Genomic DNA, 14,337 nt, shown 5'->3' with positions numbered 1-14,337 from the left:
TCATCTTCACCGGTCGACACGTGATTTAATGTGTGACAATATATCCTGGCTGTTGATCACAAATTTCCAACCCTACTGGGAAATCCACAGTTAATCCGTGAGCAACATCATGAGTTGGCATTTGGTAAAATCAGCCTAGATTTATACATATGTTTGTCTGTGTCCATATAAATAACAGATAAACATTTCGTTGCTCTGGGGCGGGCTGACGTTAGGTGACAATTATTGACAGACAAGGCCACGCCCATATTTTTTCTAACATGGCTTTTCATTGGTTTGCTTGGACCAATGACCTTTGGCATAACACAAGCACGTGCTTAGCGGAGCAATGGCGCTGGTTCATGGACGAAACATTTGCAAGCTTTGGAAAGTTGCAGTAGAAAGTCCTTTGGTAAGAATCGGAGAATAAATACAAGTGTCCCTGAATGTCCAAAGCTGAGAAAAAACACAAAGCTCTATCCCCGTCGCACATATGAACTCCAAACAAAGTTAGGGAAGTGAAGGGAAAGAGAAAACATGAAGTGTTCAGAACAACAATAAGTTTGCCCAACGAGCCTCAGTTAGTTCGTCTTGTGGCCTTTCTGTCGCCAGGCACGAAAATGTCACAAACCTTTACATCTCGAGGCAGTTGTAAAATCTGGGTTTGCCGTTTTGCTAGTCAACGAGCCCCTTTTCAGATGCTCATTGTGAAAAGCAGGACGTGACTCCACCTGACAGCAATCTCAACTTTAAAATTTGCATTTCGGTTTAATTCAGTAGTTTCATTTTTCAGTGGCCAGAAAATAAAAAGCGAATTCCCAAGTACTATGTGATTAACCAAAAAATCGTGTGGGAACCTTTAATAGTTGGTAAGGTCTGTACAACAGAGAAACCATCCATGACAAAACAAGTCTGCGAAACGTAAAAGACAAGCCAAAACTTATGTGTCACGGGCAAGTCAGGGGCGGGTTTCATGAAGCTTACTTAGTGTTAAGTACCCCTTAGCCGAGTGCAGTTTATATCTAAACAACATATGTTGCGATGGTAGTTAAGGGCCTACCTAACCAAGTGAGCTTCATGAAAGTGGCCCCAGGTGAATTAAAGTCGACATCTGCTTCGCAGTCTCTTGGACAATTTTTATCTCATTGCATGGCTTATACCAGTGGTAATTCCATGATATCGTGCTTTCATGTCCTACTCACAGATGTCAACATGTCGTCTTTTTACATGTGCTGCTGTTGTTTTCGCACAGGACACATGCACCTGTGGTTGACGTTTTGAAACAAAAATAACTTGCAGCCAATACCTCGATTTCTAGTCATTTTGAAAGCATCTGGCGCTTCTTACTTCTACTTTACTCAACAGTCAGCTTTCAAAACAACATCATTGCCCACCTTTACATGTTGAACTGTTCTATAGATTGAAATACTTTGACAGGTTTGTGACATACATTAGGTGATGTCAGTTTCTCATTGTGATTGATGCACCAGTTGAGGTCAATCATGCAGCACGTAGCTCAAAACACATCTTATTTTCGAGATTGAAATTTTCTGAGGAAATATCCCAAAAAATGTCAGTGTCATGGGATGCAAAAGGTACACAAATGTTTATGCTTGGAAACAGACCATGTTATGGATTGGGATTTGGATGTTAAGTATTGCATTTACAGCAAGCTTTGCTGATGGGGTGGCTACATACAGGTATAATGTGATGATTGAGTGAACTCATCATCCGGACTAAGGATGGCAACAGTTTCCGCATATCAGTAAATATAAGACATCATTAGGCTGCAATTTCATGCTACTGTCAGACCTACCCTATTTTTCATGTTTAGGTTAGGTTACACCCCTCAAAGCATTTTCAGGGCCTCCGTGGCTCAGTCGGTTAGCGTGCTAGCGCAGCGTAATGACCAAGGAGCCTCTAACCAATGCGGTCGCTGTGAGTTCAAGTCCAGCTCATGCTGGCTTCCTCTCCGGCCGTATGTGGGAAGGTCTGTCAGTAACCTGCAGATGGTTGTGGGTTTGCCCCGGGCTATGCCTGGTTTCCACCCACCATAATGCTGGCCGCCGTCGTAGAAGTGAAATATTCTTGAGTACGTCGTAAAACACGAATCAAATAAATAAATAAATCAAAGCATTTTCATGCAGCTGTATAAAGTGAAGTAATAATTTCGCATTAGAACCTGGGCTAAAATTAAAGACACTTTGATCTCAACCTCTCATTTTGCTGTTTTTTTTCACAGTTTGTTACCAGAGGAATTTCATCCAGCAGACGCTTATTATCTCAGCCTGTGCAGAAGCCACCCATCTCTCTCACCATACGTAATGATGACAATGGTGTCAGGACCATATGCCTCAACGATTCCAAGCGAAGGTTGGTTTTATTGCAATTTTTTTTGTGCTGATCACACTCCAAAAAGTGCATTTTTGGAAGCAAATAATTATTCGAAAATATTACAAAAAAGGTATGTTTGTTGTTGAAACTTGCATTTTCCAATAAGATGATGTTCTACCTTGCAAAACTCAAAACACTTTTCTGAAATAAAAAGAATTCTCAGAAACTGGCAAAATTACTGACTTGGAAGCCATGGAAGATATATAGTACACCAGAGTATCAGTTACATCAAAAAACATATTACAGTTTTTCACAGAAATAAATACAACCGGTCCCGCTAGCGTGGTTAGTAGAGCGTCTGCTCCAGGTTCAATCCTGGGTCGGGTCACAACTAAGACATTAAAAGAGGAAGTTGTAGCTTCCTACCTTGGCGTCTAGCATTAAGAGGATAGTGCAGTGACTGGTTGACCTGTATCAGTATAATGGCTGGGGTGGGCCGGCTGACTTGCCTTCGTTAAGGCGTCTCATTGAAGCAGCACTTGATATAAAGAGCGGTGGAAATCTGTCCTGCAACAAGGAGGCACATTACACGTACATGCACTCTAAGGACTCCTTTGTTGTCATATGACTGAAAAATTGTTGAGTATGAGGTTAAAATCCAAGCCCTCACTCACTCACTCAGAACTAAATACATGTAAAGTGAGGCTTTTTAGGTATTTTTTGTCTGGCCTAAGCACTACTTTTATGTCATGGGGTTGATAAAGAGAGAAGGAATGTTCTCAAATTTTCGTTTTAAATATACAGGTAAGTTAATATGAAAGGCCAGGTGACGCATCAGATTAAGCCGTATCAAACCTGTAATTTGTACCTTTGACTGTGCATGTATTCCTTGTGATAAAATATGTTCTAAAATAGACATAGAAGGTATACAATGAGTGATCCATTATACCTTGAGTATCAAACCTGTAATTTGTGCCTTTGACTGTATTTGTATTGTCATGTATTTATTGTCATAAAATATGGTCTAAAAGAGACATAAAAGGTATACAATGAGTGATCCATTATATCGGTTGTATTTAACCAGTGGTGTAATTTTTATTTGCTCCGAACCTTTGGCAAGAAACAAATGAAAATTACATCATGAGTTTAATAAATTGGATATAATGCGTCACGAATCGCATATCCTATTTATCCCATAATTTATTTTGAACGGTTTTATGTGGTTGATATACAAGACAGTGTGTGTTTGTTTTGACAAGTGTGTAAATGAGATGCGTACTGATATCAACACACGTGAAACATTTGGAACCAAACCACACATTTCACTAAATATAGTTCTGGAAAACATTGAGGAAATCTATGATTTTTTGTGATCAGAAAACATAACACAACACACTTCGTTAATGTACGATTAGATGATGAGCTTTAATTTTTTTATCGAAAATATTAGCATTCATAACTAATCATTCATTGAAACATTTGGTTCCAAAATTGCGACCTAAATCTAGGTCATATCACTATAATGTTAGGGGATGACAGGGCGATTTTTAAAATCACACTGAACGAAATGTTCAAATATAGGCTTGTAACGAAAACAGTTCACCTCAAAAGTTATTTGCTGGTCTTACTGACTGTCTTGGAACTTGGAGAATGCAACAAAACAGTGTCTGTAATGTTTCAAAGGGCTTGATTTTGGTGCTGTTTTGGACTTTTTCCATGCGATGGTGGACGTGATGTTAAATCTAAGGGTTCACAGTGGGACCAAATACCATGATAGAGGTGGCAAATAAAATGGACTAAATCTAAGAATAATCTTGTAGACCAGTTCATACACAGGAAACAACTCTTTGGTGCTCTGCAAAGTAGTAAGGTAAGTTTGTAGTAATTTTGTGAAAATCTGATACAGAGGCATGCTGCTGTCATTGAAGGTTAACTCATGTTTGTGAGCACCTTGTTTTAGCCTCAGATCATTTAGGTGTACAGCGTCAGGTGCTTTATTGCCTTTCACCCACCTTTGCTATTTTTCACTTTTCATGTAGATAAATTTTATGCATATCCAGTGTCCAAAAAACTTAACTGTTAAGTACCAAGAAACAGCTGTGGTAAGTGATTGCCAGCCTGGCTTTTTTTTTTCCACGGCAACAAGAAATAGAAGTAGTCCAGTATGCGGTTGTACTCTTTCATTGGATGATCTCGTCAGTGAAAGTACAGGTGACCAATCAAAACGTTGGTTTATTAATATAACATGTGGAATATTGAAAATTTTCATCTTTGCTATTGTATCACTGACAGGGGCGAATTACGAGATCAAAAAATTTATACAGAATTTTCAAAAAAAGGATTTTACTGGTCTGTCATATTGTCATAATTCTTTCGTCAGTAGTTGTTGCGCTTAGGAAAAAATGACCAATTTTAAAATGATGATATTTGCTTTTCTTTTATATGCACGCAGGAATGCCCTATCTCTGGCCATGCTAGAGACGTTACATGCTGACCTGACGGTGAAGGACGAGAATCTACGTGTCATAATACTGACTCATAATGGACCTGCCTTCTCGGCAGGACATGACTTGAAAGAGCTGGTGTGTAGACTGTGTGCATTTCTTTAAAGCTGGGTGTGCTTCTAAAGAGAAGACGAAACCTTAACTGACAGAACGCATCTATACAAATCGATAGTATTTGAATCTGTGAAATGTTGTTTATCAGTTGATCGGTACATGTTTTTTAGTGATACTTTTTACTCGTGTTATCTTTCCATCTCCATTTTGTGTCTATTAACCTTGTCCATGTCACACCTGTAGACCACCCGTGAAGGTAGAGCTTATCACGCCCAGGTATTCAGCACCTGTACATCAGTGATGAATCTTCTTCAGGTAAGTTTTCTCATGAACTTGATCACCGCTGTGTACTTGCAACTTGTAAGTGAAATGCATGTATCCTTGAGCTCATGCTGACTTTGTCTGCATCTCTAAGTGAGAGGGTCTGCCAGCAACCTGTAAATAGTCGTGGACCCCCCTTGGCCCCGCCCGCTTTCTTCCCACCTGAATGTTGGCTGTTGTAATTGGCATATTCTTGAGTACTTCATAAAACACCAATCAAGTAAATATATATTCCTGATATCATTAAACACCAATCAATCAATTCAATCCTCAAAAAAATGTAAAATGGTAGAACACAAAATTTTTAGAGGTAAATGTTATAAAAAGGGATAAAATATTATTTTTGGTGCTGAAACTTGCATTTTTGTATAAGGATGTCTTCTTAATTTCCACTCTCACCAATGCGGTCACTGTGAGTTCAAGTCCAGCTCATGCTGGCCTCCTCTACGGCCGTACGTGGGAAGGTCTGCCAACAACCTGCGGATGGTCATGGGTTCCCCCCGGGCTCTTCCCGGTTTCCACCCACCATAATGCTGGCCGCCGTCGTATAAGTGAAATATTCTTGAGTACAGCGTAAAACACCAATCAAATAAACACATAAATCTTAATTTCCAAACAAACCTCAGAACACCTTTTTTGGATCTGTAGAACTGTAGGTGTCAGGTAAAATGAGGGGAATGTTGGGTAACATACACAGGAGTTAATCAGATTTGCAGTTTATGTACATGTCTGTCTGTCAACTTTGTTTATGAATGAATTAGGTAAAATTTATTTATTTATTTGATTGGTGTTTTACGCCGTTGTCAAGAATATTTCATTTGTATGACGTGGCCAGTATTATCATGGGAGGAAACCGGTCAGAGCCAGGGGAGAAACCCACGACCATCCGCAAGTTGCTGGAAGAGCTTCCCACCTACGGTCGGAGAGGAAGCCAGCATGAGCTGGACATGAACTCATAGCGACCGCATTGGTGAGAGGCTCCTGGGTCATTACGCTGCGCTAGCGTGCAATTACGTAAAATAGACATTTTTCGAAAACTGAAGCTAAAATTGCATGCCTGAGGCACTTAGTAATGTAATGAAAATATAATCCGGTGACCGTAAAGATGCAGGGTATCATGAATGCTTACCTACATGTATATGCATATCATTATGGTCTAGTTATTTAATTTTTTTAATACATTGAAGTCTCATAGTATTCTCAAATATATTTTGCACTCCTCTAAAGGGAGTCCTCAGTTGGTTAGCGCGCTAGCGCAGCGTAATGACCCAGGAGTCTCTCACCAATGCGGTCGCTGTGAGTTCAAGTCCAGCTCATGCTGGCTTCCTCTCTGGCTGTACATGGGAATGTCTGCCAGCAACCTGCTGGTGGTCGTGGGTTTCTCCCAGGCTGTGCCCGGTTTCCTCCCTCGATAATGCAGGCCACCGTCCTAAAAGTGAAATATTCTTGAGTATGGCATAAAACGCCAATCAAATAGATAAATAAATAAATCTCAAGGGACTTAATGCCATGGACATGATGGAAGATTTCGTGTAAAAAAATGTCTTGTAAAATGTCAACAGAAAATTGTTAGAGTCATGACATAAATACTGAGACCATCGGCAGGTTGCTGGCAGACCTTCCCACGTATGGCCGGAGAGGAAGCCAGCATGAGCTGAACTTGAACTCACAGCGACCGCATTGGTGAGAGACTCCTGGGTCATTACGCTGCGCTAGCGCCCTAACCAACTGAGCCACGGAGGCCCCTGAGAGTAATGAAAATACTGGCTAGAGAGACACAAACTCCTTGACTTTGGCTGTCTACCAACTGAGCTATCCAGCCAGCTGGGAATGGCTCGCTTAGGAGAATTGAACAACAGCTAGTGAATGCTTTTTCACAAAGACACACTGATACAACTCACTAGAGACAGTGTTTTCTCTGGCCGTGATAGATCATGGTTGAAAATGATATCTACACAATAGACTGCAAAGATTGTTCATCTCTGTTCATACGTGGGAAGCTCTGCCAACAACCTGACAACCTGCAGATGGTCGCAGGTTTCCCCCGGGGTCGGCCCAGTTCCCTCCCACCATAATATAAGTGAAATATTCTTGGGCATGGCACAAAACAGCAATCAAATAAATAAAGACGTAAGTACAAAGGCTAGTATAAGAAGTCTTTCGTACATCTGCTGATGCTAGGTTTATCAGAGAATAAAGTGTTTACATCTCCTTTTTTATTTTAAATCAGTTTGGAGCTCGTTCATACTTGTATATCCATTTTTCACCCCTCAGGAATTACCAGTGCCAGTGATAGCACAGGTTAAAGGTAAGTCAGTGTAAATAATGAAAAATGTAAGGTAGAATCTTCCTGGCCTGATTTCTCTGTGATGTCTCCATTATTATAACAGAATGGCTAATAAATGTATAGTGTTTGTGTATGCGGTACGTGTGTAGCTCATGTGTAAAGGGTAGGTGTGTAGCGTACGTGTGTAGCTCATGTGTAAAGGGTACGTGTCTAGCATAAGTGTGTAGCTTATGTGTAAAGGGTAGGTGTGTGACGTACGTGTAAAGGGAACGTGTGTAGCGTACGTATGTAATTTATGTGTAAAGGGTACGTGTGCAGCGTACGTGTGTAGCTTATGTGTAAAGGGTACGTGTGTAACGTACGTTTGTAACTTATGTGTAAAGGGTACATGTGTAGCTTATGTGTAAAGGGTATGTGTGTAACATACGTTTGTAGCTTATGTGTAAAGGGTACATGTGTAGCTTATGTGAAAGGGGTAGGTGTGTAACGTACGTGTGAAGCTCATGTGTAAAGGGTACGTGTGTAGCTTATGTGTAAAGGGTATGTGTAAAGGGTACGTGTGTAGCTTATGTGTAAAGGGTATGTATGTAATGTACGTGTGTAGCTTATGTGTAAAGGGTGCGTGTGTAACGTACGTGTGTAGCTTATGTGTAAAGGGTACGTGTGTAGCTTATGTGTAAAGGGTATGTGTGTAGCGTACGTGTGTAGCTTATGTGTAAAGGGTACGTGTGTAGCTTATGTGTAAAGGGTATGTGTTTAGCTTATGTGTAAAGGGTACGTGTGTAGAGTACATGTGTAGCTTATGTGTAAAGGGTATGTGTGTAGCGTACGTTTGTAGCTTATGTGTAAAGGGTACGTGTGTAGCGTGCGTACGTAGCTGATGTGTAAAGGGTACGCGTGCAGCGTACATGTGTAGCTTATGTGAAAAGGGTACATGTGTAGCTTATGCGTAAAAGGTACGTGTGTAACGTGCGTGTGTAGCTTATGTGTAAAGGGTACGTGTAGCTTATGTGTAATGGGTACGTGTGTAGCTTATGTGTAAAGGGTACCTGTGTAACGTACGTGTGTAGCTTATGTGTAAAGGGTATGTGTGTAATGTATGCATGTAGCTTATGTGTGAAGGGTACGTGTGTAACGTACATGTGTAGCTTATGTGTAAAGGGTACCTGTGTAACGTACGTGTGTAGCTTATGTGTAAAGGGTACCTGTGTAACGTACGTGTGTAGCTTATGTGTAAAGGGTACGCATGTCATGTACGTATGTAGCTTATGTGTAACTGGTACGTGTGTAATGTACGTATGTTGCGTACAGGTGTAGCCTGGATGTATATCATACCTGTGCAGCACACCTGTGTGTAGCATACATGTGTGTAGCATACATGTGTGTAGCATATGTGTGCAGCATACATGTGTAGCATACTTGTATAGAGGAAAATTTAAATCAACCCCACGAGTTACTTGTACACTCCTCCACTATAACACTGCTCCTAAAATAATAGCGTTTGCCAGATTCTTTAGTTTTTGAAATGTACATGGGAAGGTCCGTTGTGGCTTTGCTTGGTTTCCTCTCGCTATAATGCTGGCTGCCATCGTATAAGTGAAATATTCTTGAGTACAGCATATAAGAGCAATCAAATAAATCAAATCAGCTTCACACCGCAGGTCAGCAGATGTTCTGTACCAGAAAAAGGCGGAGGGCTAACAGTCATATCTTCACGTTTATTTAATATTTGATTTAGTTCAATATTTAATGTTTAATGCCTTAGTTAAGAATATTTCACCTTATGATGATCAGGTTTCTGGGTGGAAGAATGCATCAGAATGCCAGAGTAAAACCCTGTCCCTGACCAGGTACCTGACAGACCTCCAGACTTAAAACTGCTGAATAGGGCCAGAGCTGGATTTGAACCTGCGGCACTTATGTGTCAACTTTGTTCTGTAGGTCTGGCCACAGCAGCAGGCTGTCAGTTGGTTGCAAGCTGTGATATCGCTCTGGCAACAGAATCTTCTAGATTTGCAACACCAGGGTAAGCTCCACTCTTACAGATTCAGTCTACAAGACGTAGAAAATATTTGAAAATAAATGGGTATGTATAATTGTTGTTTCCATTCAAATTAAAGCCACTGTTGTTTTTTTTTATGGAAAGTATTAAATATAGTGATGGTTTGTACGCATTTCAAAGTGTAATGTAATTGTCATGTGTTAGCATGCACTGATATATTTCTGTTTTCACCTGTTACAGTGTAAATGTTGGACTGTTCTGTTCCACACCCGCGGTTGCAGTGGCACGGTCTGTGCCTTCCAAGGTTGCCATGGAAATGTTGTTCACAGGGGAACCAATTTCTGCTCAAGGTACATTGTACAGATAGGATAGGTAATGAGTCACCTTTTATAGCAGATGAACCTCTTGAAACTCAAAATATTTGGATCATAACACTTCATAAATTTGACAAGATTTGTCATACTGATTCATAAATAGAAACACTAGTATCAGATATCCTGTTATATTTTTACCTCAAAAACCCATCAGAGTGGAAGAATTTTGTGTTTGTGTGGACAAAGGCATGTATAGAGTGAGTTGCATTTTGTTTAACTCAAATGTGGACAAAAAATAGTGTGATATGTAATACCAGTGTTTCTATTTAAGACATCAGACAAGGCTAGTATTTAGTAAAGTCTAATTATTTGGACTACTCGAAAATAGCAGCAGAAATTCAGCTGGTGTTTATGTCGGCATAGCCTGTTTGTGAAGAGTAATGGAAAACTCTTGATTTGCAGTTTCACCAGGATTAAAGACATTAAATAAACCATTAAAAAACTGTCCAGGACACTGTGGACTTACTTATTTACATATTTTTTGATGATTCAATGAGAGTAAAATTGCCAGTTTTAAAACCTTAGATTGTAGGGTGGTGTGTCATGACCCAGAAGGTTTCATTGACGTCGTGTCCTTGTCTTTTGCTTCAAATAATTCAGTTCAAGGTCCACGTGGCAAGTGTATTCAAGGATTTACATGTACATGTACACATGTGTGCATTTTAAATGATGGAATATAGCAGCGTAGGCCCTGCGTGTGTTAAGTAACACAAACATGTGACGTCACTGGTCCCATCAGAAAAGACCACCATAGAATCCAGTGTTTCAGTTGCATTTAACTAGGTTTGAAAAATTCTAAAAAAAAAGCAAATCCCTCTGTTTTATGGACAGTATTATTTGGTTTTTCAACTGACGTATATTTTACGTTCGTGTCTTCTTTGCCTTGAAGGGGGCCTCCGTGGCTCAGTTGGTTAGCGCGCTAGCGCAGCGTAATGACCCAGGAATCTCTCACCAATGCAGTCGCTGTGAGTTCAAGTCCAGCTCATGCTGGCTTTCTCTCCGGCCATATGTGGGAAGCTCTGTCAGCTACCTGCAGATGGTCATGGGTTTCCCCCAGGTTCTGCCCGGTTTCCACCCACCATAATGCTGGCCGCCGTCGTATGAGTGAAATGTTCTGTGATTTTTGTTACAGATGCTGTGCGTCATGGTCTGATCAGTCGGGTTGTACCAGAGGATAAGATTGAGGAGGAGGTGAGTATGTCCCTTAACCCTCCACAGATTCCACAGACACAGCGCATGTTTTGGGGGGGGGGGGGGGGGGGGGGGGGGGGGGGCACAAATTGTATTTTGTGTTTTACAGGCAAACCAATTCTTAAAAAATCCAAAAAAATCGAAGGTGATGGCATAATATAATACTTTATTTTAATGGGATTTTTTTTTTCTTTTAAGTTAGCCATTTTGTACTGTTAGGTTATTTTGATGTGTTTTGTACATTATGGACAGACACATGCTTCACAGTGACTTGTTTATTGTATGGCTTGTCAACTAGTCCAAGGAATTTCACCTCCGATACAAATAACGATCAGAGATACACATACTGATTCTGCTGGCCTGGAAGAAGTTTTTGATCTCTCTGTTCTTGTGGGGAAATACACACTGTATCTAAGTCATTTTTGGTCTTCACTTCAGTATTTTGTGTAATATCCCTTTCTCAGCATTTCATCATCAGTGTTCACAGAAGAACAAAATGATAAACTCTGAAGCTCCTCCAAATGCTTTTGACTTATTAAGTTAGCTCCCTTTGCTACAATATAATATGCAAAAAATCAGGTGGTACAATCTGACAGATTTCATTGGTTCATGTTCACAGCTATATAATAAATGCATATTCATGGCATCCGGGATGTAAATACTCCCATCTTATGTGTAGGACAGTTTATCTATCACAACAGCATCTAGACAGACAACAGCCTAGGGTGTTTTATTTCTTGTACTGTACATTTCCATTTTCAGACAGAGAAGCTGGCCGCTAAGATTTGCACTTTCAGTAAGTCTGTGATAGCTCTGGGGAAGGAAGCCTACTACAAACAGATCAACATGGACAAATTTTCAGCGTATAAGTATGTCATCAACTAGGGATCTGAACTTGATCTTTCTGAAGGAGCGTAAAACCTGGAAATAACATCCTTTTTTTCGTAATAATATTGTATATTTAATGTGACTATTTCATATTGAATTTATGAAATTAATGCCATCTGCTGTGGGTGGTCCCTGTCTGTGGTAGGTGATCTCTGTCTAAGGTGGGTGTTATGAACCTTGCTTAATACCATGAGTAGTGCTGTCTGTGACCATGTGTGATCCCCATCTGCTGTGGATGATCCCTGTCTGTGGTAGGTGATCTCTGTCTAAGGTGGGTGTTATGATCCTTGCCTAATGCCATGTCTGTGAGTGATCCCTCTCTACAGTGGATGACCCCCTCCCAACTGTGGATGACCCCCTCCCAACTGTGGGTGATCCCTTTTTACTATGTGTGACCTCTGTGTATTGTGTGTGAACCCTGTGTACTATCACATATTTTAATGTGATATTTCATATTCGTGAACAGTGTAAAGTAAGGCCACAAGTAATGCTGTCCATGACAGGTGATCCACCTGTACAGTGGGTGACCTCTCCTTACTGTTGCTGATCCCTCTCCACAGTGGGTGATCCCTCTCTATTGTGGTTGATCCCTCTCTATTGTGGTGATCCCTCTCAGCTGTGTTGATCCCTCTCCACTGTGTTTGACCCCTCTCTACTGTTTGACCCCTCTCTAGTGGTGGTGATCGCTCTCTAATGTGGGTGATCCCTCTCAGCTGTGGTGATCCCTCTCAGCTGTGTTGATCCCTCTCCACTGTGTTTGACCCCTCTCTACTGTTTGACCCCTCTCTAGTGGTGGTGATCGCTCTCTAATGTGGGTGATCCCTCTCAGCTGTGGTGATCCCTCTCAGCTGTAGTGATTTCTCTCTAGTGTTGGTGATCCCTCTGTACTGTGAGTGATCCCTCTCTAATGTTGGTGATCCCTCTCTACAGTGGGTGACCTCTCCTTACTGTTGCTGACCCCTCTCTACTGTGGGTGAGCCCTGTCCACGGTGGGGTAATATCTCTCTACTGCGAGTGATCCGTCTCTACATTGGCTGATCGACTGAACAGGTTTACTTAATAGAGAAGAAGAGGTAGTGTGATTGATTGCAGTTTGATTTTCATGACACATAATTATTGCTTGCTGAATAATGTGTAAGAACTATACATCATCTGCTACATAATCTGAAGATTACTAAGTAATCAAAGCTGAAATTTCAAGTAGATATCAGACAACTGTTCCAGACCAGTTTGTGTCCTGTAGGAAGTGTGTATTTGTTATAACTAAATGTCTGTGTATGTGTACAAATTTTTTATACCATGAAGTCGGATCGTTTCTCCATCTTCAGGAGTTAATCCCTAATCATTGATACATTAATCTTCAGGTTCACAGAAAAGGTAATGGTGGAAAATCTGACTTTTGGCGATGGACAAGAAGGGATCAAGGCATTTGTGGAGAAGAGGAAGCCATCTTGGTCACATGATAGCCAACGAGTCCATTGATTGGTCGTGATATGATTTTTTTTTCTTGTTAATATCTGAAATCGAATTAATAATAAAAAGCACAAGATGATTTTGCATGACTGCTATTGCTGAGCTCGCATGTTCCTGCTTTGAGCGTAGGACTTATTTAAAAGATTGTGCAGCAGATGGAGGCAAATTTCACGTTTATCAAAACAAATTTCAATGTTACATTGTTGCATGGCACCAATTTTGGCCTGTACCAAACAGTTGACCCTTGTTAAAGCACGATTCGCTGAAGAATATGATTTTTGTCGGCTCAGTTGGTTAGCGCGCTAGCGCAGCGTAATGATCCGGGAGCCTCTCACCAATGCGTCCTCGCTGTGAGTTCAAGTCCAGTTCATGCTGGCTTCGTCTCCAGCCTTACGTGGGAAGGTCTGTCAGCAACCTGCGGATGGTTGTGGGTTTTCCCCGGGCTCTGCCTGTTTTGCTTTCACCATAATGCTGGCCTCCTTCGTATAATTGAAATATTCTTAAGTACGCTGTAAAACTCAAGTCAGATAAATAAATAAATATTATTTTTGTCCTGCTGCTTATTTCCAGGTTTGCCCTTTCATCTGTTAGTGCTGTAAGCTCACAACAAAGGGACATAACCTTTGTAATGACCTGAATCACCATGAATTTCGTCCACGACTAAACTTGCCCATTTTTCCTGATTCGGAGAGATGTGTTGATTTTACAAAGATGTTTTGAGGTTTGCTTAGAACATGGGATGATATTCTACTGGAAAATCATACGTTTCACCATTAAAAGTGATATTTTGTGAAATTTATTTGCCTCTTAAAAATGCACTTTCGTGGGCGAAAATTTCAGGCCATTTAGGGTGCTTGTATGTGTATGTATATGTATGTACAGAATGAACAGTGCTAGGAGAAAATTTAAAGTGGTCAACATGTGTACTAC

The 14,337-nt window shown here is 40.7% G+C and overlaps 1 protein-coding gene across 1 annotated transcript; it reads left to right on the top strand.

Annotated features, from left to right (window-relative positions):
• The first annotated feature begins 328 nt into the window (after positions 1–328).
• LOC135463928 (enoyl-CoA hydratase domain-containing protein 3, mitochondrial-like) lies at positions 329–13,540 on the top strand. The gene is made up of 10 exons (XM_064741392.1): positions 329–391; positions 2,222–2,352; positions 4,766–4,895; positions 5,115–5,186; positions 7,467–7,500; positions 9,421–9,505; positions 9,722–9,831; positions 10,988–11,046; positions 11,809–11,915; positions 13,299–13,540. Exons 1-10 carry the CDS (start codon positions 329–331, stop codon positions 13,414–13,416), a joined length of 909 nt encoding a protein of 302 aa, XP_064597462.1. The 3' UTR covers positions 13,417–13,540.
• The last annotated feature ends 797 nt before the right edge of the window (positions 13,541–14,337 follow it).

Source organism: Liolophura sinensis, chromosome 3, assembly GCF_032854445.1.
Source record: "Liolophura sinensis isolate JHLJ2023 chromosome 3, CUHK_Ljap_v2, whole genome shotgun sequence".
Classification (NCBI taxonomy): domain Eukaryota; kingdom Metazoa; phylum Mollusca; class Polyplacophora; order Chitonida; family Chitonidae; genus Liolophura; species Liolophura sinensis.
The sequence above is the reverse complement of the archived record's forward strand: the minus strand, read 5'-3'. Positions and strand labels throughout refer to the sequence as shown.